General features: G+C 41.9%; 1 protein-coding gene across 2 annotated transcripts in view; it reads left to right on the forward strand.

The window, feature by feature from the left end:
• LOC113034784 (striatin) overlaps window positions 1-24,947 on the forward strand; it is a 28,017-nt gene that overhangs the window by 1,294 nt on the left and 1,776 nt on the right. Inside the window, exons 2-16 of one of the 2 annotated variants that reach the window (XM_026189809.1) lie at window positions 12,370-12,473; window positions 14,668-14,741; window positions 16,576-16,654; window positions 17,664-17,828; window positions 17,992-18,127; window positions 18,226-18,388; window positions 19,116-19,226; window positions 21,128-21,271; window positions 21,383-21,519; window positions 22,093-22,268; window positions 22,755-22,802; window positions 22,889-23,010; window positions 23,103-23,270; window positions 23,363-23,503; window positions 24,014-24,202. In XM_026189809.1, the coding sequence (XP_026045594.1) occupies window positions 12,370-12,473; window positions 14,668-14,741; window positions 16,576-16,654; window positions 17,664-17,828; window positions 17,992-18,127; window positions 18,226-18,388; window positions 19,116-19,226; window positions 21,128-21,271; window positions 21,383-21,519; window positions 22,093-22,268; window positions 22,755-22,802; window positions 22,889-23,010; window positions 23,103-23,270; window positions 23,363-23,503; window positions 24,014-24,202 (1,957 nt within the window). The remainder of the gene's footprint in view (window positions 1-12,369; window positions 12,474-14,667; window positions 14,742-16,575; window positions 16,655-17,663; window positions 17,829-17,991; window positions 18,128-18,225; window positions 18,389-19,115; window positions 19,227-21,127; window positions 21,272-21,382; window positions 21,520-22,092; window positions 22,269-22,754; window positions 22,803-22,888; window positions 23,011-23,102; window positions 23,271-23,362; window positions 23,504-24,013; window positions 24,203-24,947) is intronic. The other variant, XM_026189810.1, reaches the window with a different exon arrangement.

Genomic DNA, 24,947 nt, shown 5'->3' on the forward strand with positions numbered 1-24,947 from the left:
TTGATGTCTGACAAAGTTCATCTTCTTGAGATTCTCAGTAAGACTAGAATTTGAATTTTCTCACTATGTATGCAGGTGAATAATTAACCCATGCTGACTATACTGGCTTCCAGGAGTAATGGTTATAATACATGAAGCCTTATTGGATTTTTCTTTTCTTTTTTTGGTCTGTTTAAAATGATTTTGGGCTCTTTCCACCAGACTATTTTTTTAACTAGGAGTTGAGAGGGCAGCTTATTGTAGATGTGCTCTTGTCACTGTACCTAATGTTTAAAAGATGTGTTTTTCTTTCCAATATTTTGACCTGGCTGTGGGGCGGCAGCTGCTGGATCCCAAACTGAACTTTCTGTGATTTTTGCAGCAGGAAGCTCCATGGATTTACTGACCTCAGCTAACAAAGGGAGGAGAGGGAGACACGGCATTGTTTCTAAACTGGTGACGTACCCTCATCAGTGTAGTAGGGTTTTGAGTCATCAGTGTCATGCGGCACTTTGAGTCTGGCTGAGGTATTGAGCTTCCTGTGTGCTGTCATGAAGCAAGCTTATCAGCGAAGGAGCTGCAACAACTGCGGTGAAGCACAGAGAGGCTGCTGTACGGCTCTTTAGGTGGTTTATTTGTGGCGGCAAAAAGTGCGCGCTCAGTTTGAGTTCTTGTTTTTGTCATACGTAACCCCAGGCTGGTTAATCCTTTGAAAATCATTCTTTCTACACCAGACAATTGGCAACTTTTGGATTTGTCATATTTGTGCTCTGATCCTTGTGGCACAGGATGTATCTGGTTAAAATAAATCCTCTAGTTTGTCTATTGTGAACATTGCTGTTAACCTTAATGTCTTTCAGTGGTAATATTTCACTATATTGGATTATAAACGATGACTAACATATTACAAATCTTCCACATGGAGAGTAACCTTGCTGTGCCCTTGAGGAACACCTACTTATTCCACAGATATACATAACTTTTTCCAATAGAGGGGCTTGATGGGTTAACTTTCAGGAAAAGAGGCACAGTGAGGAAGAAAGGATAGCAAGTCATTTAAATGAGCATAAATAGACATGCATGAATAATGAAAGGCTGTTGTGGACCTAGAGCCTTGATGGAAGATACCACACAGCATCAACAGTGCATTCGTTTCTTCTCCACCTTATCCGACTGCAACATACCTCTCATAGTGTTCATCATCTTGTCTGCACAATGTCTTTCTTTTAGCTGTAGACTCAAATCTTATATGAGATCTTTACAAGTTTTGACAAGGTTGTACTTGTAGCGGTTTCATCACCTCTCAGGATTCCTTGTTCCTTTTTTTTTTATTACTGGTGGTGTAGTCAATGAATGGCAGACAGTTGGAGCTGTGTTTTATGTCACTGTTTGGGAGGAAGGCAAACCCAGGGCTTGTACTGTAGGAATGTTGTCCAGCCAGCCTGTTAGGTCATGCTCAGAGCCACTCCTCTTTACTGGAGCTGCACAGAAACTGTTCTCCTCTACCCAACCTTTCCTGCTGTTGTACATCATACGTTCATGGTTTGACTACAGCAAAGTAATCATTGGTAAGAAGTGGACTGACTCAGTCGAGGTGATTTGTTGAGCTGGTGGTCATATGTTACAGCTCTAGTTATTCTTTAGTATGTTATCTTGGCAATAACAGTCGATGACAATAACTCAGAATAATCATTATTTCATTTCAACTTAATAAATCTTTTTAAATTATGTACAAAAACTGGTGATTGTTACATTGTCCACCTTTCCTATTATCAGAGCAGCTGTAAAAATTCCCAAAGATACTCAATTTAGAGTTTATAATAGAAATACAGCAAATACATGCATTTTTTTAATTGCTGAAGATGCAGCTAACAACCAATGAACCTGCCTAAATGACTGGAAATCACTTTTTCAGTGTAATTTCTTCAAATGTATAGTGATGGAGCTCAAGCGTCCTGTGCAGAAAACTGTAGCCACTGGAGTGGAAACGGGCGGCACCACAATATGCAAACGAGGACTGAAATGGTAACAAAATGCAGCTAGCTAGCTAAAAATATAATTTTCCACAATGTCAAAGGGTTATTTTAGCAGTGAAATCTAATGTTGCGTACACTAGGAAATGTTTTGCTAAGGCAGTTGTGAGCATAATGCATCTATCAAAGTTTTCTGAGTTCTCTCCATACCACAGAATGCTTATTGTCAACTGCAGAAACATGTTAAGATAAAATGTAACTTCCGATAGCCTAAAACTTGAATTTGGTTATTATCTAGTAATCTGATACACACATAGATGTAGAGTAGACAGGAAAGTGAGGAGGAATTATGGTCAGAAAACGGGCTAGGAAGCTGCAACAAGGACTGGGCCACCTGCTCGACCAGGTGAGCTGTAGCGGCTCCCCCCGGTTTTCCTATTTTTCCTGTTAATCCAGTCCCTGCAAGGGTTGGTGTCCGAGTTATAATAGGTTATAAAAACCTGGATAGAATTAACCAGAAGACAGCTTTACAGTATCCAGCATGAATAGGAGCCATGGATTGTGTCTATCAGTGTAAAGAGTTTATTGATATTATATACCATGGAAAAGAGTTGATTGATTTTTCTGTTTTTTAATTAGTCAGTGGTCTGATAATTACTTTCCAGTTGAACGCTTGAACAGTCACTCAAATTGCCATCGGATCGGTCAGAGTAGCTTTATGTTGGCACTGAAACTAGAGGAGGGCTTTGCCTGTTTAGTTTAGCTGGTTTTTAATTTGAATGATAGAGAAGGGGCCAGTAAACCGAACTGACCTTTGGTTATTTACCAGGATCTTTACATACAATTTTCATATTGTAAGAGCGATCTGTCATTTAGAAAGGGGGGAAAAAAATTGTGTTCATATTGCTATATTGATTTAGCTCGCATCACCCTGCTGTGCTGATTACTGCTGATCTATTTCAGTTATGATGATTGAATTTGAATCAAAATGACTTCCTGTACAGGCCATCCACTGTGCTCCCTTAGCTGTCCAGTTATGGGGAAATCCCTGCTCCGTGGAGTATCTCCTTGCCAGAAGTATTTGTCAGCAGCCATAATTTGACACCAGGAGAAGGTTGAAGGTGACACAGGGTGTTGGATGGCTTCATGTGGGTGCACACTGAAACGTGGGCTGTCTTCACAGTATAGAAGCATCTCTTGTATTTCTGCACCAAAAGCTTTTACCATGAATAAGATTACCATGATAAGAAGTCTCGTGCTATTTGATTACTTCACTCCGTGTGGACGGCAGCAGCCTAGAATTACCCTGCCTCCGGTAGATGACTTATTGCCGTGATGTTGTGTTTACTTTTACTAATGGCAAAACCTGAAGCATATTTAACTCAATGGTGCAGCAAAAAGAAGGACCGAACTGTGCACAAACATCTACACAAGCATGCCGTGGCATTCAAAAATTCAGAAATGGGAGTCACCGTCATTCCTGAGTCGATACTATGTCCACCCCCAAGCTGAAGCTATTTTTGCCCTCTCAGTGTGCGCCTCTGAGTGGGAAAGTACAAAAAGTACGTGCTTCCATCCAAGAATATGGTAGTATAAGTACCGGTTTCTCAATATCCTTGCCTTCTGAAACTGGCAGAGGAAACTTGGGCTCCCAAAGAAACACTGTGCACATTTTTAAGATCTCACAGACTGAGAAGGCAGCTATCGACACCTCATATGAAATATTCCCTTGTAATGTAATGAGTAGTTTAAAGGGGATTGTGTTTTTCCTGTGAAAGAGCCCGACTGGATCTGTGTTTATTAACTAAAGCCCGGCCCTCTGAGCTTTGCTCCGCTGCCACCGTTGGACTGACACCAGAGCCCTTCTCTGTGCTGCAGAACCGCCTTGTCGGCTTGTTAATTCCCTTCTCCTTCCTCCATTCACACTTACAGCCTTCATCTGCCTACGTGGGTGTGCGGGAGAGCTGCCTCCTTTCGTGTTATTGTAAATTTGAGGTCAGCAGTTTGTCAGAGTTGTAAATTGGTGTACTCACCAGATCAAATTGCTGTTGTCTTGATGTAATGTGGTGACAATGCGATGTAATCTGGTCTGTCATTTTGCCTTTTTTATTTGAAATGCTTCTCTCCCTGTCTTTAAAACAAATTAGAGTCGAACTTTTCTAAAACTTCTACTCATATTTTATCCACCAGCACATTTTGCATCATATTATAGTTTATACAAGAAATGATAACGCTGCATACGTCTGAAAATTAAGTCAAAACTGTGTCAAACTAGCTTTAAACCAAAGTAATATAGAAAACGGGGACGACACAGACCTTTCAGTCCCACAGGCTCTTTTCTTTTTAGTAACTCTGTCTTAAAATTGCCTGTTTCAGACTTTGAACATCATCACACTCTTCATCCTTGTTAAGCTGCTGTTTGTGCTGATCTCTGAGTTTGAAGTACATGCAGTTCCACAAAGACAACACCTTAAAGCCGTGCAACCTGTTTGTCAGAGAAAATGCTGATGTTTGAAAAAGAAAATGTAGCTTTTCGCCTGCATGTGTTCATGTCTGCATGTGCAACGCGAGGCTTATGCAATATTAATGCAGAAACATGGGATGCAGCACCCTTGTCCTTAAGAAGCCCAACAAAAAAGGCTTGTGTTTGCACCCTCCGAGGTAGCACCGTGGTGTCGGCTCCACATGAGATTGATGATGGTTTAAGTGTAAAATGGAGCTCAAGTGAAAACGATGTGTTTTTGACTTGAAGCAGCCTCTGCCAGTTTGATTATTTGTCTTTTGATTTCTGGGTGTTGTACAAAAGGTGGGAGGCAAGAGATATTCCAGAAAAATAAGCAGAAATCTACACCACAGTTTGGACAGACTAACACTAAGCTGCTCATCAAAGCATTTCTGAGTCTCTACTCATGCACATGAGCTCTGAATTTGAAATATATGCAGTTTGTTTGCAGCCTTTTAAAAGGTGCTGTCTGACTGGAAGTGAGCGGGTGTGGAAAGAGCTGTCATAATGCAAACACTTAAGTTACCTTTGGCATGCTGAGTGGAGGAGGCGGCTAAAGGGTTGTGCAACTGGTGTTAGCATTAGGATAGTAAAAAGAATACTTCAGCTGGACTCAACCTTAATGTACAACTGCAACAAAGGGACTTATAAAAGGTGACTTTATATCTAAGCTGTGGTCACTGTTCCTAATATATCTGTCCACAATTGTTTTTAATACACCCAATGTTGCAAATTGGTAAGTGATCAGTGAGTTTGCTGTCTCTATGGCGCTGTTGATTTCCTTACTTGTGTATCAATGCAATACTGAGTTTTGAGTTCTCTGTACTTTTTTGTGCTGGGTTTGCAAAGACCATGCAAAAATGTGTTGCAATAATGACTGTGACCTTTACACTTTGCTTTACGTTGAAAGGGTACCAAATAATTCAGCGTGGTATCAGAAAGGTCTTAAACTTGGATCCTTTTAGTGTAGCTATAGAATATTACATGAACTGAGGATTTGGTAAACATTGCAGGTTGGAGCAAATCCAACCAACAACATCTTGAGTCAGAATATCTGTTTTGCACTTCAGTATGAATAGTTTTCTGACAAAGTGTCCATGTAAATGAGAGGCTTGTGTTTCGAAATAGTAGGTGCAAATACCAAAGATTCATTCTTTTCCAGATGAGCTGCAAAGAGCTCATGTTTATCTGCTGTAGCCACGTTACATTAGCCCCAGCTCCTCTGTCCTGCTGCTTCTTCTGTTCTTTGGCTCCTTTCTTTCTTTCTTTCTTTTTTCTCCTCTCTTCCTTTTGGTACTTTTGTTATGGCATGCATGGAATGTACTTGGCTAGTTATCGGGGCGGCCATCACGTTGCTCTCTAGTTTGTGGTGATGGTGACAGTAAATCCGGTGTTCCCTGAAAGAAAAGATGTTTGAATTGTAAACGTGGGATTTACACAACCCCCCTGCCCCCACCTTCTCAGTCTGCAGCTGGAGGTCCAGCCTGCGTGGCCGTTCTTTTGCATGTGGTTACTCACGAAAATATGCATTAATATCCGGCAAATTTCTTTTTTCGTGTGATGAGCTCAGCCTTGCTGAAGGATTTTTCACACTGTTCACTGTGTTGATTAAATAGACTCATTGTTTTGCGGACGTCTTTGACTGTGACGCAGAACTAGTCTGGAAGAAAACATGTCTGGCATTCGCAAATCGTAGACTTGAAAGTCTTGTTTAATTAAATTTTGTGGAAATGGGGTTGGCAGTCATCATACATTCATTGACTGAAAATGAAGTTGAAAGGCGGAAGAAGACATTTGACAGAATTGTTTTCCTTCTGTTGTCTTTCATTCATTGCCAACACTGTGTGGTTAAGTAATCCACCTTTTAACTCTTGTCAGAGTCATGCAAGTGTGGTAAGGTTACAAATGAAGATGATTTTTCTTGTAAATGGTATGGCAGCCACAGTCATCAAACTAAATGATACCGCAAGATTATAAAATCAGTATCTCCTTTAAATACTCTAAGAGAATAAAGTAGACCTGTATCTTAGATATATTTTCATTTAGTAGTAGAGTAGCAGTGAAAGCTGCTACCTGTCCATGTTTCCTTATTTTACTAATTAAATTTAGAATAGAGTTATTCAAAACAGAAGAGATTAATGCTAGCCAACCATCTTACCAGTGCTGCTTACCAGGATCTAGAGGTTAGTGGCTGTTGTTTATTTTCCTCTCTATCCTAGCATTAGCCTATCTCTTCTGCCTCCTTTTCCTGTCTCTGAAAAGCCCAGCGCTCTAGATGCATGCCCCATTCTACATGTCTCTTGCTCAGACACACTAAGGAGCCCTTATCCAGCAGCGCAATAATGCAGTCAGTGTGAGGCTGGGAATTAAATGCTTCCTGTGTCTCTTTATGGCCAGAGTTGACTCATTGCATTCCTCCCAAGGTTAATGTTTGATGGAGAAGAGATGGCGAGCCAGAGATTCACAGAGCCGCACTCTTCTCTATCTCTGGCACGGCAGGACTCCAGGGGTCCCTGGGCCAGCGCTTCATGTGGATAAGGGAGTGAATGGCCACTTGCTATCTCAAGCAGCACAGATGTACAGTTTCATCTGCGGTGGAACATTAGACAGTGAATTGAGCCGGAGTGAAATAACAGCCTTTGGAGTTGTTCTTACACTTTGTCATCGTTTTGGATCTGATAGGACTTCACTGTGTGGCCTTGCCTTTGCTGTCATTGTGGAAACAATTGAGCTGTTTTTCTCCACTGAAGCAGTCGTGACACATTTTAATTGAAATGTACTTTTTTGCTTCAGCAAATAAAGACCAGATTCACTCGATATGAGAGCCATTAAATGGAAAATAGCTCCAAAATTAGCTTAATGAAGTTGTAAGTGGACCCTTTTACTCGTTATCCAGTTTCAGTGCCCCAAAGCAGTGATCGCTACTGATACTTGGATTCGAGCCAGTATAAATGGTATAACTTATTTTAAGAGCCAGCCAAGCTGTGATGATTTTCCTGATGCAGTAGTTTTCTAATTCCTTATTTGTGTCCTTTCTCATCCCATGATCATTTCTGTGTTTCTGTGCAAAAGCCATTTATTAATAAGTCATCATTGACGCCACTCTTTTCCTTCTGTCATACCTACAAACTAGAGCTGGGCGATATGAGATTTTTTCATATCACGATATGTTTTTTTCATTTCAGGCGATAACGATATCTATCACGATATAAGCCAAATAACTATATTTGTAAGATTTAAATGTGCCGTTGCTCACAAGTAAAATGTGAAATAATCAGCAGCTTGTTTTTATTTAAATATTTATTTCCCATAATAAGTTCAACAGGGTAGATGTACTTAAGGAACATGAGACTTTTTCAGATAAATAAAGGCAAATATTGCAAACTACACAAAAGGCAGCCGCTAAAGCGTTTAAGTTTCAAAATAGAACAAACGAAACAGACTAAATTGTCAATTCCACTTAGAAACAAAATATTAATTCTAAAAATAAATCTTAGTTTGTTTTACAGAAGAACAGACAAAACTGACTAACCTTTGTCAATATCAAATAAACTGAGAACTAAAAGGAAATTCTCAATCTCTCCTTGTTGTATAGCTGAGCTTTTCAAACAGTTTTAAGTTACTTTAGTCTGACAAAAGCCGAATGACGAATTAGCGCTTCCAGTCAGAGACTGAGGCTACGTCCACACGTATACGGGTATTTTTGAAAACGGAGATTTTCCGTTTTCGTTTTAAAAAATAATCCCGTCCACACATAAAGGCAGAAATGAAGGAAAACGCTGCTATGAACATGCCAAAGCAGCAGGTGGCGCTAGATTCCTAACCGTGCAGAAATGTTGGCCAATCAGAAGTCTAGAAGCCTCGGTGGGAAAAAGTAAACAAAGCTGCGGCATAGAAGCAGAACCGAGTCGTATGTGTGGAGGGACAGTAACTGTGTGTATATGTAAGCATTTAAACACTGCAGAGAGTACAATTAACAGTAACAGTATTGTAGAAATTCATTTCACCGAAACAATAACGTGGCGCACAGTGTGACGCATGCACCAGTTTATTGTATTTCCAGACTTGCTTTCGGCACATTTACAGTGCACGCTACTCTGTTTTTTGTCAGACTTGAAATAGCCGAAATACCTTCACACTACGGAACTTCTATGGCTCTTCCGTTCGACAATCTCTCCGGCATTGGAACCATCATCTGTTTTCTCTTCGGTCACGCTCGGTTGATTTTTCTAGTCGGCACACTCATTTCCTCCATTACGCGCTGGCTGTTTCCCAAACAAACACACGTGCGGCTTGGCACTTGTGCTGTACGTAACAAGTCACGCGACGTGACGCTGCGGCTGTGATTGGTTCGGCTCTGCGCTGCTTAATTTGGATTGGCTGACCTTTGTTTTGTTTTTTGTTTGTTTTGTTTTTTTTGTTTTTTTTAAGAGGACAAGAGCGGCGAGGTCTATCGCGATAGCTTAATTTCTTAGCTTAAAAGTTATATCGCGATACATATCGTTATCGTTCTATCGCCCAGCTCTACTACAAACCTGATCATTAGTCCACCCGCAGGGACAAATCTGTGTTTCATCTGATAAATAAACTGTCTTTTTTGTGATGTGTATGATTTGGACTTTACTGTAATTTTCTCTAGTCCTCTACACTCTATTATTTTACTTTCATCATGAACCTTTTTATGAGCCTGTTTTGTTCTTGGACAGCTCCATGTTTTTATTCTTGGACTCTACTAGAGTAGCTTTACATGATTCAGAGCATAAAATAATTTGTATTTAATTGACGCTGAAGCTTTGCGCATCTCCTCAGATCTTACTCTCTTTGAAAGAAGCCTTTTTCCCCTCCGTCCTTTATAACTACATTCTTCTAATTTGCCGCCCTCTCACCTGGTTTTCCACCAGGTAATCAGTTGCTTTACAGCCCTGCCTCCTCCTGTTGTCCACGTCTTAGCATGAATCTGATTGGAATGATAAGAATGGACAACACAAACCCATACATGCATCAAAGGTTACAGCAGAGCATCACTGCTGAGAAAATCTTACACCCTTTACCTGCTCACATAACGGTGTGAAATTGTGTCTATAGCTCTTGTGTCTAAGCTCTGAAATGTGGACTGAAATATAAATCTTCTGCTGCCAGGGCATATTGAAGGTAACATAGCAAGTAAAATGTTATTCTGCAAGTATTTGTATATCATTTTCTGTCTCTCTTATGTGTGCTTTGGAAGATTTAGTTGAGTTATAGAGCAGCTTAGCTGAGCAGTAATTCTGGCCTTTGTCTTAACTGGAACTGCAATAACAAGTCATTCAGCTGAACATCAACACAAGACAAACACTTCAGTGACATGACGTTACTAAAGCTGGCAGTTCTCCTCAGCATCGCCCTTTATAGATTGGGCATCCTCGTCTTTGAGCTTTAGCCCAGCCAAAAATCCAGCTGTTCTCAGTTGACCTAAGACACTCTGAAGTAGCACCAGGTGTAACGTGTACACTCATCATTCTCTACACTGGCTATGCTGGATGCACATCCACCTGGATCCACCATAACAATATATGAATATGAGAAAAATAAGTAAAAGTTTAATAGTTTTTGTTTGTTTGTTTGTCCATCAACATCCATAGTGGCTCAAGGATGAGTAAAAGTTAATATTGTTGTTGTCAGTCCCGAATACATTACTATGGATGCAGCTATCGATCAATGCACATAAAACAAGCTGAATAAGGAACTGGAGACTGTGTAGATATAATGGTTAGAGTGGTATGAGGTAGAGTGGCTGCTTACCCAGCTTTCAGAAGCAAAGCACGTGTACACAATTATCACGCGACTGATCCTAGCTGAACTCCATGCTGTTTGCACTGTCACACTGAGGACAAATACTCTGAGGTGTAATTGCACTTTCACAACAGCAGGCTGGTTTTGATGAGTTCATCTACAGATGACTGTGGTGATGGAGAGATGAAGGAAATGCTCATAATAATTCGAGGCAGATTGAAGTGCTGTCATGACTCATTGTTGCAGGCAACAGTAGCTGCAGCAGCGCTACTTGCTATCCATGTGAAACTGTGATACAACCCACTCAAACTCGCACCATCCTCTGCATGTAGAGTGAAATGCAGGGAAACAAGTTAATAGCCATCCCCTTAAGATGTGAGCTTGGATGTTTTTAGAGGGAATTGTCGTCTTCTTTTTGAAGTTAAACACAGGAGCAGTCAGACTTGTGCTCCTGCTTTCCATCTTTCTTTGCAACATATCGACCTTAATGATGCTGTTCAGGTTGTGTTAATGATTTTCAACATTACTCCAGTTAATTTTGTCATCTCCTCCTAGCTCCACAGAGGCACTTAAATCCCTTCTTGTGCTTCTTGTTTTTCTTGTGATCATTTAGCAACTGAGATGGATTCTACAGCAATTTTATTATAGCAGTGAAATGGAAACGGCGGCATTCTCATCCTCTCTGTAAACAGCACAGCTTTTACACACTTTAGCAGCTTTTAAGAGTCATTTGCCCGGCTTGCTGTAACCTCATAATGTCCGATGGACTGTGTCTGTTTGGTTTATCTTTTATTTGGCTCCTGTGACTATATTTAGTGGAAGGCATATTTATAAGGATGTAATACACGCTTAACCAAAACGGGAATCTTTAAGCTGGGAAGAACGCATACTTTTTTTTTCTTTTCTTTTTTTTTTCAAGTGAAAATGTATGCTAATGTGCGTTTTTCTTTGATCTAGACACACATAGCATTATTACAGAACAAAACCAGAAGGAAACGTCTGCTAATTTGGCTAAAACTCGGAGGCGATACTGTAATTCTCTACAGGATCTGTGACTTTTTACAGCCTTTTTCCTGTGTTTAAAATGATTTTCATTCTCCAGCCTCACAATAATTGAGTTTGTTAAAACCACATAAAAACAGAGGGGCTATCTAATAATAAAAGACTAGAGACCATCTTGTGATGGAATTACTTGAGCAGCAATCTCAATGAGTTCTCTGAATTAATCACCTAATTGTCTTCAAAAATATTGTGTATGCCAGATGAAGACACATCAGGCTTGGGTCATCAAATCATCAGACTGAGGCTGGATTGTATTTTACCTTGAATTTCTTCTTAAATAAACCTCTGTGTTGTTTTGTGCGTGTATCTTGCGTGGTTTAAAGACTTTGCCCACAGACGGACACATAAACACCTGCCAAAGTCCTCTGAGATTCCTGCTAATGTCGGTGTCACCAGGAAAATATTTGTCATGAGGACGTGCATGGTGGACTCAAAAGGTGAAAACCAGCCATACCAGCTTTGCTTTAATGGATGAAAAGGCATAATAAGGTTCATAAAATACAACCATATAGAGTAATTTTACCTCTCTTGATAATTATTTTTCCTTTTAAAAATTTCTTTACACAGCAAAACACTTCACACTGGATTGTGTTTTTAGTGCCCTTGCTGCAGCTCATGTACTGTATGCTACACCGTGAGTTTGTATGCTACACCGCTGTCATTGCGAGTGTGTATGTGTGCACACATGGCCGCACGCGTGTGGTACCCGGCAATGTAATGTAACGCTGACTCAGACCGAGTGCGTCAACAGCTGTTGCCTGTTAGTGAAGAGAGACAGTGGCGTGGAGAGGGAGGGGGACGGTTGCCGCGTGGGGGGAGTGAGGAGGTTAGATTAAAATAGAATAGTACAGATAGGCTTTGTATTTCCCATCATGCCACACACATTGATTTGACATCATCCTATTTTAGTCTTGACAAAAGAAGTTGTTTTTCAGATGTGAGGCAACATCTGAAAATCTCTTTGACGTCGTTAACTAATATCTAAGATGGCAAAACCTCTGAGACGTCAGCTCTATTTATAAAAGCAACCACTGTGACTCTCTCAGCTATTTACTGACAGTCCTATTTTTGTGTTTTCAGGCCCAAATCGCCTTCCTGCAGGGGGAAAGGAAAGGCCAGGAGAACTTGAAGAAAGACCTTGTCAGAAGGATCAAAATGCTCGAGTATGCGCTGAAGCAAGAGAGGTGAGTGCCCTACCACCCACTTCTTCTGCAGCCCACCCACAGCACACACATACCTCAGCAAGTCTCCAACAAATGCAGTGTTTTCAGGTTTTATAATAAAAAAAAAAAGGTTCCTGCCACTGAGACTGTTTTAAGGGGTACCGTAGCTGTGTCAGATTCTCACTAGTCAACAAAGCATCACGTTGGATTTGTTGATAAAGATTCGAACCGCTGTGTTTCAGCCATATGCCGTGTCGCCTGCTCAGCCACGGAGCTAAACTGATGCTTAAAGAGTAGTGGGCTTTCTTTGCCTCCCCCCCCAAAATTTCCTCTTATTTTCTCTGTCCCAGCTGGTGTCAGCAGAAGCAGAGTGCTAGAGAGATTCCCCCGAGTCCAGCTGGTGTTATGTCTCCAGTTGAGAGCAAGTGTTGGCATGAACGCTTTGTATGCTGTCAGATGCTCATGGCTGCACGGTCCCCAGCAGGAGGACAGAATTGGAAGGAGTAGGAGTCCTCTCTCTACCAAAGGCGAGGTCACCGTTGGCACGTTCTTTCCAAGACGAAAGGGCGATGCAGTAGTAGTGGTGGTGACAACACTTTGCATTTCCCTTTCTCTTTGAAGCATGGCTGCACACTGGAACAGAGATGTCAGTGATGTCTACACATCTCTATTAAAGTGTCTCTAAGCCACCGAGCACATTACCCCAGCGGGGCTTGAAGAATTAACAGTCTTTAAACTGATAAAATAGGCCTCTGGATTTTTGTAAGTGTGATTTAGTGCATTCTTTATGTAGCCAGGCACTCGGATCACTGTCTCAGCAACCACACAGGATGTATGTAACTGCTCTGTGGCTGACAGTCGAAGGCTCTGATTGTGTTTGAAGCCTGTGAGCTGAAGAAGCATTGCTGAACCAAGACAGTGAGCAGAGTCCTCCCTGGATAAGTAAAGGTTAAACACAAGAAAGTGAAAACTGGGGTAGGTAACAAATGAAATGGCTGGCTGCAGGTATCATAATTAGATCTGGGAGCAGGGAGATTGTGTAGGCTAATGAGGGCCTTAACACAACTGAGTTAGACAGGTGTCAGAATGGGTTAGCACTTTCTCGTTCCTCCGGTCACCTCAGAGGTTAGTTATATTTTGCCTCCATGCGCTCTGCGAGGAGCATCGTTCTGGGTTTGAGCGTCAGATCTTCTTCTGGCTGTTTGCAGCATGTATTTGTCTACTTTTCTCCAGTGAGATCACTACAGACGTTGCCTCTGGAGCAACACTTAACCCAGAATTACTACCACTATGCCTGGTTGCTAAGCAACCGGTCATGTCTCCGAGGGTATCTCAAAGCAATATCAGGAATGGCTTTCTGAATGTAGGGTGTACCCAATTTAAAATGAATTAGATTTTGATGGGGGTTGCTTCACACCGCTCTCATGTGATGGTTCCTCTGCATCACAGACATGAGTGAACACAAGCGCTCCTTGTGTGGACTCCACTGTTGTGGATGCGTGTGAAGCCACTGGAAGAAACTTCACGTCATTATTGCGAAAGCTGAATCACCTGAAACTGTGATGTCATCACTGTATGTGTAAACTGCATTAATGTTTATCCGTTTTGAACAGCAACTGGAAATGTCAAACAAATTAAATAAAATTTCAGCGACTGTAACCTAAAGGCTTGTAGAGTAAAAGGTTATTATGTCAGTTGGCATATATTATCCCCCACAGCTGAAAAAAACATTAGTCACTTAATTGTTTGTTAACAGAAAACTGATTAAGTCGTCTTTTTTGGTTTAAAAAAAAAAAGACAGATTTACTAGTTTCAGCTGCTCAAATGTGAATATTTACCTGTTTCCTTATTTGTCTCTAAACATTCAAATAATTTAATTTGAATATGTTCACTCGTATACAGGAGACTACGATGAGCCGATAAATGCTGGAAATTCGAGTTCAAAGCAGTCCTGTTTTATATACTGTCAGAAATATGCTATTTAATGATTCGGTACACGCTGTCTTACGTTCCTATTACAAGTGTGCCTCTTGTTTATGCTAACCGGTCTGTGAGAAGTAGAACAAGTTGCAGCTGGGCTGACTTTGGGAGCTTATTATGCAAATATTGTGCATAATGAGTTTTTTAAATAGCTTTTTTGGGCCGTTTCTGATCAATCCTGTTTACTTATTTGCCTCTGTCCCCCTTTTTTCTCCTTTCTCTCTTTTACTCCCAGAGCCAAGTACCACAAGTTAAAATATGGGACAGAGTTAAACCAAGGTGACATGAAGCCTCCAAGCTACGACTCGGGTAAGTCCATGGAGACCCAAACGGCCAGCTCCACCTCCTCACACTAAATCACTGTGATTGTTGAGTTCACATACCTCTGGTGACAGGATGGTTACACATGCGAAGCTCCTGCGATCGTGTTGAATCTTGTTTGTCTCGATAGATCTGTTCAGAAGTTCCTGAATAGTGAAAGATTAGGTTTCGTTGCCATAGTACAAATATTTCATTCTAGAGCATTTAGAGGTTTTTCATAGAAACCAGTCCCTGAGAAATGGTTAGGATTATTCAGGGTGACAGTGACATTGTTTCTGGAAAACCGATTTCTAGAAACAATGTAATTGGAGCTGAAACAGTAAATCAGTAATGAGTTTTCAAACAGCACAAGTATTACCTTGCCGTAGCCTCACAACTGCGAGAATGTGCTCCTTTTCCTGTTAACTTATTTGTTAATCTGCTTGGTAAGCTGTAATGAAAATGACTGCTTTTCTTTAATGCTGTGAGAACAACAATCAAAACAGAAACAGTCCACACAATGAAAGCTACTAGTGTTGAAGTGAGGGGTGCAACTCCCTCTCAGCTCAACATAGATAAGAAGTCCTTAAGAGCGTAGAAATGTGAAAATGTAGCCATTTCTAGTTCAACCTGCTGATGGAAAGCAGCTACACAGTTGTTGGAAAATGAGCTCGATGCTTGGGAATGTACATCCAAGAATTCTGGGAAATGCAACCAAATCTCTTTGCATGACTAAAACCAAGTTAGAAGAATTCGCACAAATTAATCTTTGATGCTGGGCATCAGTTCTCCATCTCTAGCGTGTTTTCCTTTACCTTATTTAACAGCAGCATCACTCTGAAATCTGCATGCTACCTGTTTCTTGTTATATTATTATAGTTTAATTGGCCTCTCATGTTTGGGTCCACTGCCATCGTTAAGTCAGATTGGGATATTTCCTCTCCTCATCTCTATTCATCAGAGCTCTTCAAAGCACCCGAGCCCTTGAAGTGTTGATGAATGAGAGGAGGTGAAGGGGAGAGGTGTTGGTTGATGGGGGCGGGTGGGGGGAGTGAGAGACGAGAAGTGGGAGGTGTTGCTGGTGTGGTGGCACACCTGCCCGCTCATCACCCTCTTGAATTAGGCATGACCCAGTTTTTAAGGCACTCTCATCTCTCTGCCCTGCCAATTCCACCCTGCAACGCACATAAATACGCACACTCTCCCACCCAGTCTAAACCTCATTAACGCGTCTCTGTGCTCCATGCAAAATTCCCAGCTGACTCGCCAACGGACTGTTGACTTAAAGTATCAAAGTGAGCTTTGAAAACCTTCATTGTTTGTCATAGAAAGACAGAGCGTGTCGGGCTGGATGCTGGAAGCACCAGCACACGTTGTTGATCTTTCTAGTATGTCATGAGACGGGTGGGGCAGAGACGAGTCGTTTCAGCGGTGTTAGAATTCATCACACGACATCAAATGTTTTTGCTTTAACGTCACGGAAAAAGCTGGTGACAGTGAGTTTTTGAAAATCCACTTTAAAGTCAAAGCAGCATCAAAATCCAGTTTGTCAAATGAACAAAAATTTTTAAAGGATGTAAATATTTTGTTTAAAGCTGTTTTGTTTTGTTTTGTTTGTTTTTTAAGTGAGTTTATTAATAAATCAACTCGTTTTCACTGGAACGATTCAAAGAGAAACCATACTCTTTTCTCTATAAGTGTGTTTAACCTTTTATAGACTGAAAGAAACTGAGTACACGAGTGTATGGTTGCTGTGATTTAGGAATGTCTCGGTCGTGTTTACAGAGTGGAAATAATGTCTGTTTGCGCTGCCCTGATTTGTGTCCTCCTCGTCTCTCTCCAGACGAGGCCAATGAGAACGAGACTTCTGGATCGCTCAACAATCAGCTGTCCTGGAAACAAGGCCGTCAGCTCCTCAGACAGTGAGTGCACGCGCTTTTAAACCTCGAGCAAAAAAACTGTCTTCAACCCAGAAACCTACTAAACTCGCTAAAATTAACTGCACTGAAATCGACGTCTTCTGTTGAGAACTGAAATGTCCAAATTACTGGAATGGTGTGCTTCCAAGCTTATTAATTGCTTAATCATTGCTGGAGGCAATTTTTTTTCCCTGGCAGTTGCACATTGCAAATCAGTTACGTCAAACTCATGACAGCCTTTCCCTGAGTCACATGCACACCTTTTTTCTGCTGTTTCTTCACTGTGTTCAAACTCAGAACCGAGAAAACTGAAACCCTTTTGTAGAAACACGTAGAATGGGCCCGATAAGCAGAAAGCGTTGGTTTGAATCAAGTTTAATCAATTTCCAACCTCTGCTTACATTTCTCTGAGATATTTGTCCCTTGTGTCAGTCTACTTACTATGGGCCAAAAAAGAAAGTGTGGGAAAGGGCTCCCTCACATGGCCAGCAGCCATCATTACCTGCTCCGTGTGTTTCCTTTCCTCTGGTGCACCCAGCACACTCAAGAGTGTGGTTATCCTATCATCCTGCTCTCTAGTCTGTCATTGTAAATAAACCAGACACCATCAGGCAGCCTCACACATCATCTGCCCCAACATGCCGCCTGATGATGCAGCCAATTTATTCACGAGTTCGTGTCATGGGACAGATCAATAATGTGCTAAAACACCCCTCCCTTTCATTCAGTCGCCCGCTCAGATTGCTAAAGCTTCTTCTGCGTCCCCACAGGGCAGGTGTAATATCTGATGAGTAGCTTGTCGTGGTGAGACTGTTGACTGTTAGAGACATTTTTAACAGCGAGAAGTGCTTTTGTGTCTTTCATGGTGAGGTCAAGACAGTAAAAGTAACGCAGCCGGGTTAATTTTGTCTTTCTTTGCGTCACTGCAGGACTTTACTGCTGCACAAATATTACTTAAAAACTTGGGGGAAACCATATGCATCCATATTTAAATCCTCTTACTTTGTTCCAGGTACCTACAGGAGGTGGGCTACACAGACACCATCTTAGATGTAAAGTCCCAGCGAGTCCGAGCACTGCTAGGACTAGCCGGGGATGGAGCTGGAAGGACAGGGGAACGCACGAGCACCGAGCCTTTGGTCAACGGCACAGACGCAACAACAAAGGGCACCAGAGGGTGAGCATACACCCTTTAAGGGTGTCTATACACTCCTTGTATATCACAGAATGACTGAAAATGAAAGTCAAATAAAGCTGATATAATGGAATTGAAAGGCTTGCTTTAAAAGCATAGTTAGTGCAGCTGTGTGTTTAATGCATGAATCATTCTCACTCAACAGGAAAACGGAGCTCTCTGACACCAGCGCTGTACTGGAAGCCTTCAAGTTCATTGAGAATGCAGCTGCTGAGTTCAGCGATGAAGACGAGGAAGAGGAGAGCGAGGGGAAAGACAGGACTAACGTGGAATCGAGGACGGTAAGAAACCAGTCGACCTTCCCACCTTCTGTTCTCACGTGTTTTTGCAGAAGTTGTTACTATACTATTAACAATGGCCGGCAATGATTTCCCTGCAGATCATCAGGAAGAAGCCTGCATCGTCTACGTCGCCCGCCAGTATGGACACCACTGAGGACCCTGACACAGAGGAAGTGATGAAGGGCTTCGACTTCCTGTCTAGTCCTGACGAGATGGACACCTCGCCAGAGACTAGAGGCACCGGGGACGGCACAGACTGGGGTGAGTCACACGTTAATCACCAACAGATCAGAGTTTGGAGTGGATGACACTATTAGCCAGACACTAGATACAATTAGAGCAGTTATGATATCAAAATGTTTCCTTTTTGTATTATCTGTGAGTAAATGTAAAGATCTTGTTTTCAGTTTGGTGACCGTTCATGGAGTACTTGTCATTCACATATCATGCTGTGGTCATTAGTCATGATGTTGGGAGTTTATGTTTAATCATAGTTTCTTATCCTTTCCGCCGTGTGTTCCCATAGCCAGCCAACCTGTGACCACAATGTGCATCCCACTCCTGTTTGTGTGTTCCCGGTGTATCTCACTGATCAAAAAAAATGGGCTTAATGTCATGCTGAGGTGTTTTCTTTGACTCTGACCACAGATCTTAGTGTTGAGTCATCTGTAAACCTAAAGTCAGTACACTAGACTATGCATGGGATGATTTTTCTGGTCAGATTTAGCACTGAGAACCCGCCACATGACATTAACAACCCTGCCATTACTTTTACATAGACTGGAAAAGAAATCGTGAGCAGATTAAAAGAGATGCCTGAAAATGCTGCTCCCAGTTATGTAATGTCAAAGGTGCTCACCTCAGACCTTCTGCTCTCCTGAGGGAAGCCTCCAGGAGAGCATGAGCCTTGGCCCTGCGAGGCAAATCGGGCCTCGACCAGGCCAGTTCCTCAACAGCCTCTCGGTCTGGTTTTGTTCTCCCTGTGTAGAAAAGGACGAGCAGGTTCCCATTTCTGAGGCCTGGGACGTGGACCCGGGCCTGATAACCAAACTCAAGGAGGAGTACAAAAAGGAGCGCAAGGGGAAAAAGGGGGTGAAGAGTAAGTCCTGTCGGGCGATGCTGCCTCCCTCCCTCTCCTCTCTTTGTAGAGCCTGACTTTTCCTGAGCTAAGCCAAAAAGCCTAAAATCAAAAACAAAATTTCATTTCCGTCTCTGGCTGCTCCTCAGTTTCATTTATCTTTTTGTCTCTCGTCTTCTTCGTCTTTTCAAACTGATGTCTCTTCTGTCTTCTGGTGATCATTTTCCTGTCCAAACTCATTGTTATGCTCAATGCATGTTTATCCCATTTAAGCTTTTTTTTTTTTTTTACTGTATAGCCGTATTCATCTTCTCCTCTACACTGTCAAATATAAGATTAATGAGTTAGCCGTGACGATAGGTCCATCTGTGTCCCATCTGGGCCAGCAATAGTACCCTCAGTCATCTGTTTCTGTATCTTCTCCAGTCATAATAACATAATCCTCACCATCTTTACCCTCATCTGTCAGCCATGTTGATGCAACAGTAACGAGTAATTTTGCCGCTGCCATAAATTGATGGCAATTAAACGCTATTTTTTTTCAGTGACTCAGTGAAGTGACTCAGCTGAATACTACAGCTCTCATAATGGCAGCCCACTTCAGACCCATTCAGCCACTGAGAGCTCTTAGATTTCACATTTGTTTTGAGACCCACGCTCTGCTTTCCTGCTGTTGTGATTGAATCATGAGATCAACAACAAGTTTGCTTCACTTTCTTCTGCTCTTGACTGTAACACCACTTTACACAGTTGGCTTTTTTTCCTGCTGTGTTGGAGCTTTATCACTTTGGTGCCTGTGTGGAGGAGATCATCTGGCACTTTAAGAAGTAGTTTGACATTTGGGGGGGGAGAAATATTTCTACTGGGCTGAGAATTCAATTGTACGATCAATATACTCTGTTATCCATCTGTTGGCTATAAGCAGCATAACAGCTGCCCTTCCTCTACGGTAATGTAAGGAAACTGAGCTACATCCACCTCTGAAGCTAATTAGTCTGTTATGTTTTGTTAGTTTGACCCATTCAGAGACCATTATATGAAAACAACAGGTAAGAGTCAACAGAGCTTTCCTCCCATTGGCAATCTTTTTAATATAAACAGATATCTGCATATTCATTATTGACCATCTGGTTTGAGCAGGCTCCGGTTGCTCGCAGAACATGTGTTGAAACAAAAGAGGGATTACATTTAGCTCTAGCTGTTAATTGCCTTTTGTTTATTCCAGAAACCCTGAAAAATGGGCTCAATTCCCAAATGAATAGACAAGCCCATGGCCTGCTGAAACCTCATATATACAATGTATAACATATTTTACACCCAGTATAAAGGCAAATAGATTAGAAGATAAAGTCCACTTCCATGTTTGCGTGTCGTACACATCCCCAGGGACTACCTCAAGTCTCTGCAGGTTCCCTGGCAGCTGCTCTGAGCTCAACTATTGCCCTTCTTTCCGGACTGTATGCTAAGCTAAGCTGATGCCTGCAGTCTTGCTTTCTGTCACAAGGAGACTTTTAAAAACAGTCAAACGACTTACTTGAACAATCAGGTTTAATTCTGTTAGGAAATGCATGCAGCCCTGTAGTCCTGCACAGTAAACACTACATATACATTTATATATTCATTTATCACGCCTCAAAACGCAGCTCTATCTGAAGTTACCCTCTCCACACAGCACACCCTTTGGTGATGAATGCGCCTCAGCAACTTCTCTTTTTCTCATTTTACGAGGTTTTTTCTGGTGGCTTCTCTTCATTTTCCTTCCTTTACAATCAGAGTTTATAATTTATTTTCTTGCCTTTTAATGCTGCCTTCCTTCCGTCTTTATCTGCATTCTTTCTTTCAGCCTGTAGTTGCAGCTTTTTGACAAAATATTTTTATGTGTGTGTTTTTTGTTTTAACTCTTAACCTGACTTGCTAAACAGGACCCAATCGATCCAAGCTGCAGGACATGCTGGCTAACCTTCGAGATGCAGAGGACTTATCCCACATCCAGCCTGCACCCGCCCCTCAATCCCGGCCCAACGTACCCCGATTCAACGAGCACGATGCAAACCGAACGGATGAAGGTGCTCCAGAAAAAATACCAGCAGGATGTAGAAGTCAAACAATAGATCAGATAAAATTGCCCACAAAGTTATCGGGTTGCATGTTTATTTAATTGCTTGTTCTTTTCCCAGTTGAGTCGCTGACCTTCCCGCCCACCTCAGGGAAGTCTTTCATAATGAGCACGGACGAGGCCATGGAGAGTGAGCTGGGCCTGGGGGAGCTGGCTGGACTCACTGTGGCCAACGAGGCCGACAGTCTCGCCTACGATGTGAGTAGGAAAACACAGAAATCATTCAAAGACTCACAGGACCACTTCTTCAGAGAAAACTACTTCCTTATGTTAGCTTATGTGGCATCCTGCTTTCTTTCTCTGATCGCAACAACATTGTCTAAGTCACAGGGGAAAAACACATCAAAAAGCTGTTTTTATAAACTGTTGCCAACAAAATGTAATAAAGATAAAAGATCTTTTTAGATCACATTTACTGCAATAATATAAGTCACGTGGCTCCAAAAGTTTTTTGTTTTTTTTTGTTGTGTTAAGATGGGCTGATGTTTATTTTATGCAAAAAAAGGATGTTTATCAAAGTACTGAAAAATTAACAAAGATGTTAAGTTGTTTTCATGACAGGCAGTAAATAGTGACAGTTATGCTGCCTTTGAGGTTTTTTTTTAATCATACTTCTTTTTTTTATATATAAATCTATGAAACTGTTACTTTATGCTGCTAATAAATAAACAAAATCCTTCGCATCCAACTGTGGCTCTGCTCTGAGCTGCTGCTTATATGAAGCTGTTCATTCTGCTGATTGGATGCTGAGTTCTGCCATCTTCTCTTCAGATTGGAAACAACAAAGACGCCATGAGAAAAACATGGAACCCCAAATTCACTCTGAGGAGTCATTTTGATGGGATTCGGGCTCTGACCTTCCATCCCGTGGAGCCCGTCCTGATCACCGCTTCAGAAGACCACACGCTCAAGATGTGGAACCTCCAAAAGACCGCTCCTGCCAAAAAGTACGAATGCCTTTACTCAGACATCACCTCATCCTTTGTTTTTGTTTTTTAATAATTAAACGCACAGACGCTCTGAGATCAGCGTGTCGTGCTGCAGCAGCAGAGCGACGCTGATTAAAGAGAAAAGCTCGTCTGTTTGACTGGAAGCTCGTAAGGAGTGAGCTTGTCTCTGTTGCCGTGCCGTCACATGATACAGTCACAGGAAACCGATCCCATGTGTGACAAAGAGCTGATGACACTGCTTCCCAAGACTTGTTATTGCCGTGTCACAACTCTGCAGCCCACACACAGTCTGGTAGTGATTTGGATTTTAGGAAGCTGAAGTCATTTTTAAGGGGAACAGTTACTGTGAATAAGACAATTAAACAGTGTGATGTCAGCTCAGTGGTGCAACGGCACATTAAAGCATTTAATCAAGTCTTTGACATTTATTCTCTGCTGGTTAGTTCTGTATGTCATAATAAAATGCAAATTGTTTGTCTGCAGAAGTACGTCCTTAGATGTGGAACCGATCTACACTTTCAGGGCTCACAGGTAAAAAACAACAAAAACAAAACACGGCGTGAATAAAACTTTGTGTTAGTGCTGGTTTAATAGATGATTCATGATTTACACCACAGGGGTGCTGTACTGAGTGTGGCGATGAGCAGTACAGGGGAGCAGTGTTTCAGCGGCGGTGTCGACGGGACTATTCAGTGCTGGAACACCCCCAATCCCAACATCGACCCCTACGACTCATACGGTAACAGCCTCGTGGGTTTTGTTGTAATTTGAGGGTTTTCTAATCAGATCACGATGTCTGAATGGAGTTCTTCTTCATTATTTCTCTCACAGATCCATCTGTGCTGCGAGGAGCCCTGAGCGGACACACGGACTCTGTTTGGGGTTTGGTGTACAGCAGCGCACACCAGCGCCTTCTCTCCTGCTCCGCGGATGGGACGGTGAGACTGTGGGACGCCAACACCACCTCACCTGCCCTCGCAGTATTCAACGAAAACAAAAGTACTGACTTTACTCGTCTTGCTTATCCTCGTTTTTCAACATTTTGTCAACTGAGCAGGTAAAATAATTTGTTTGTGTTTTTCCTGTACCAGAGCTGGGAATTCCCTCCTCGGTAGATCTGGTGTGCAGTGATCCAGCTCATCTGGTCACATCTTTCACAAACGGGCAAATCGGCCTCTTCAACATGGAGACCCGTCAGCTGGTTCTCAGTCTGGAGTCCAATTTGGAGCCAGGTAGGTTTGGAGCTGTTGGTCACTAACACACCAACACTAGCACAGTGTGATAGCGGTGGAGGAAAAACCTTAAAAGCTTATCACCAGTAAAAGTTTTCAGGGGTTGAAGCTATTTTTGAAGACATGTTAAGGCCATAATAAAGGGTCTTTACTAACATCTAGTGGTGGCTGAAGGAAATAAAACGCTGCTGTTGCTTGTTGTCCAAACTAGTTTAATTTTAGAAAGATCTGGAGATAGATGTTAATGTTTAGTATTTGTAATATGTGTTTTACAACACTAAATATGCATTTCAGCATCAAAAAAACTTATGAGAGGTCTACAAAACTAAAATTGTATTGTACATGTGCATTTAAATCCATAATTTATATTTATGCCAAGAACCCTGATTTGTAAATTTTTGAAAAGAGATTTTTTTTTTTTTTTTCCCCCCCGACCGATCATCCCTTTAGTTATTCTGCTGTCTCATAGCTGCTGTTTTAAAGTCCATTGTGCTCATCTGTTTTCAACAGGCACTCCCTCTCACATCAACAAGGTCCTCAGCCATCCCACTCTACCCATCACCATCACTGCGCAGGAGGACAGACACATCAAGTTCTTTGACAACAACAGTGGGAAGCTGATTCACTCCATGGTGGCCCATCTGGATGCTGTCACCAGCTTAGCAGTGGACCCTAATGGACTTTATCTTATGTCAGGCAGTAAGTACCTTATGAATCTCCCTATCCTAGATTTAATTGACCAAAACTAACATTTTCTGGTTTATTAGGTGGATTCGCCCAACAGTGTGTCGGCTGAATTTACTTGGAAACATTTTAGATGCGTCTGAAGTTAGAAGAAAATATACAGTGTTTAGAATTCTCAAAATATTCACCAAATTTCCCCTTGTGGGACAATTAAAGGATTATTCTCTATAACACTGTTATGGGTTACTTATAAGAGTGTTCATAAATAGGGATGGGTATCGTTTACGTTTTCCGATACCAGTACCAAACCGGTACTTTTGAAACTGTGCCGGTGCTCGAACCGGTGCTTAAAGAATGGAGAACACAGAACGTAAATTACACATGAACAACATTAAGCTACTCACGCAGAGAAGAACAGCTGCTGCTGCATCATCATCCGTCATCATTTCTGCTACACTGGCAGGGCTAGGGGCCAGGACTCTCCTCTTCGGGTTCTTGGGGGATGTTGCTAACTCCGGGTCCGATAACAGGCACCCACACCTGCAGTAGATGTGGTGTGAGGTCTTGCATCAAGCTATCAAATACAGTGCATTTCTCGGCTTTTAAAAAAACTCAATGCGTCGCCAGGTGTTTCATCAGATTCGAGGTGTTACCTCCTTTGCACAGTATCACCTTAAAGCACTTGTTGCTGCTGAGTTTTCATCTTTTGCTGTGAAGTACAGCCAGGGCATTTTTAATCTGTAGCTCTGCTCTAAAAGAA

The sequence above is a fragment of the Astatotilapia calliptera genome, chromosome 13, assembly GCF_900246225.1.
Source record: "Astatotilapia calliptera chromosome 13, fAstCal1.2, whole genome shotgun sequence".
Lineage (NCBI taxonomy): Eukaryota > Metazoa > Chordata > Actinopteri > Cichliformes > Cichlidae > Astatotilapia > Astatotilapia calliptera.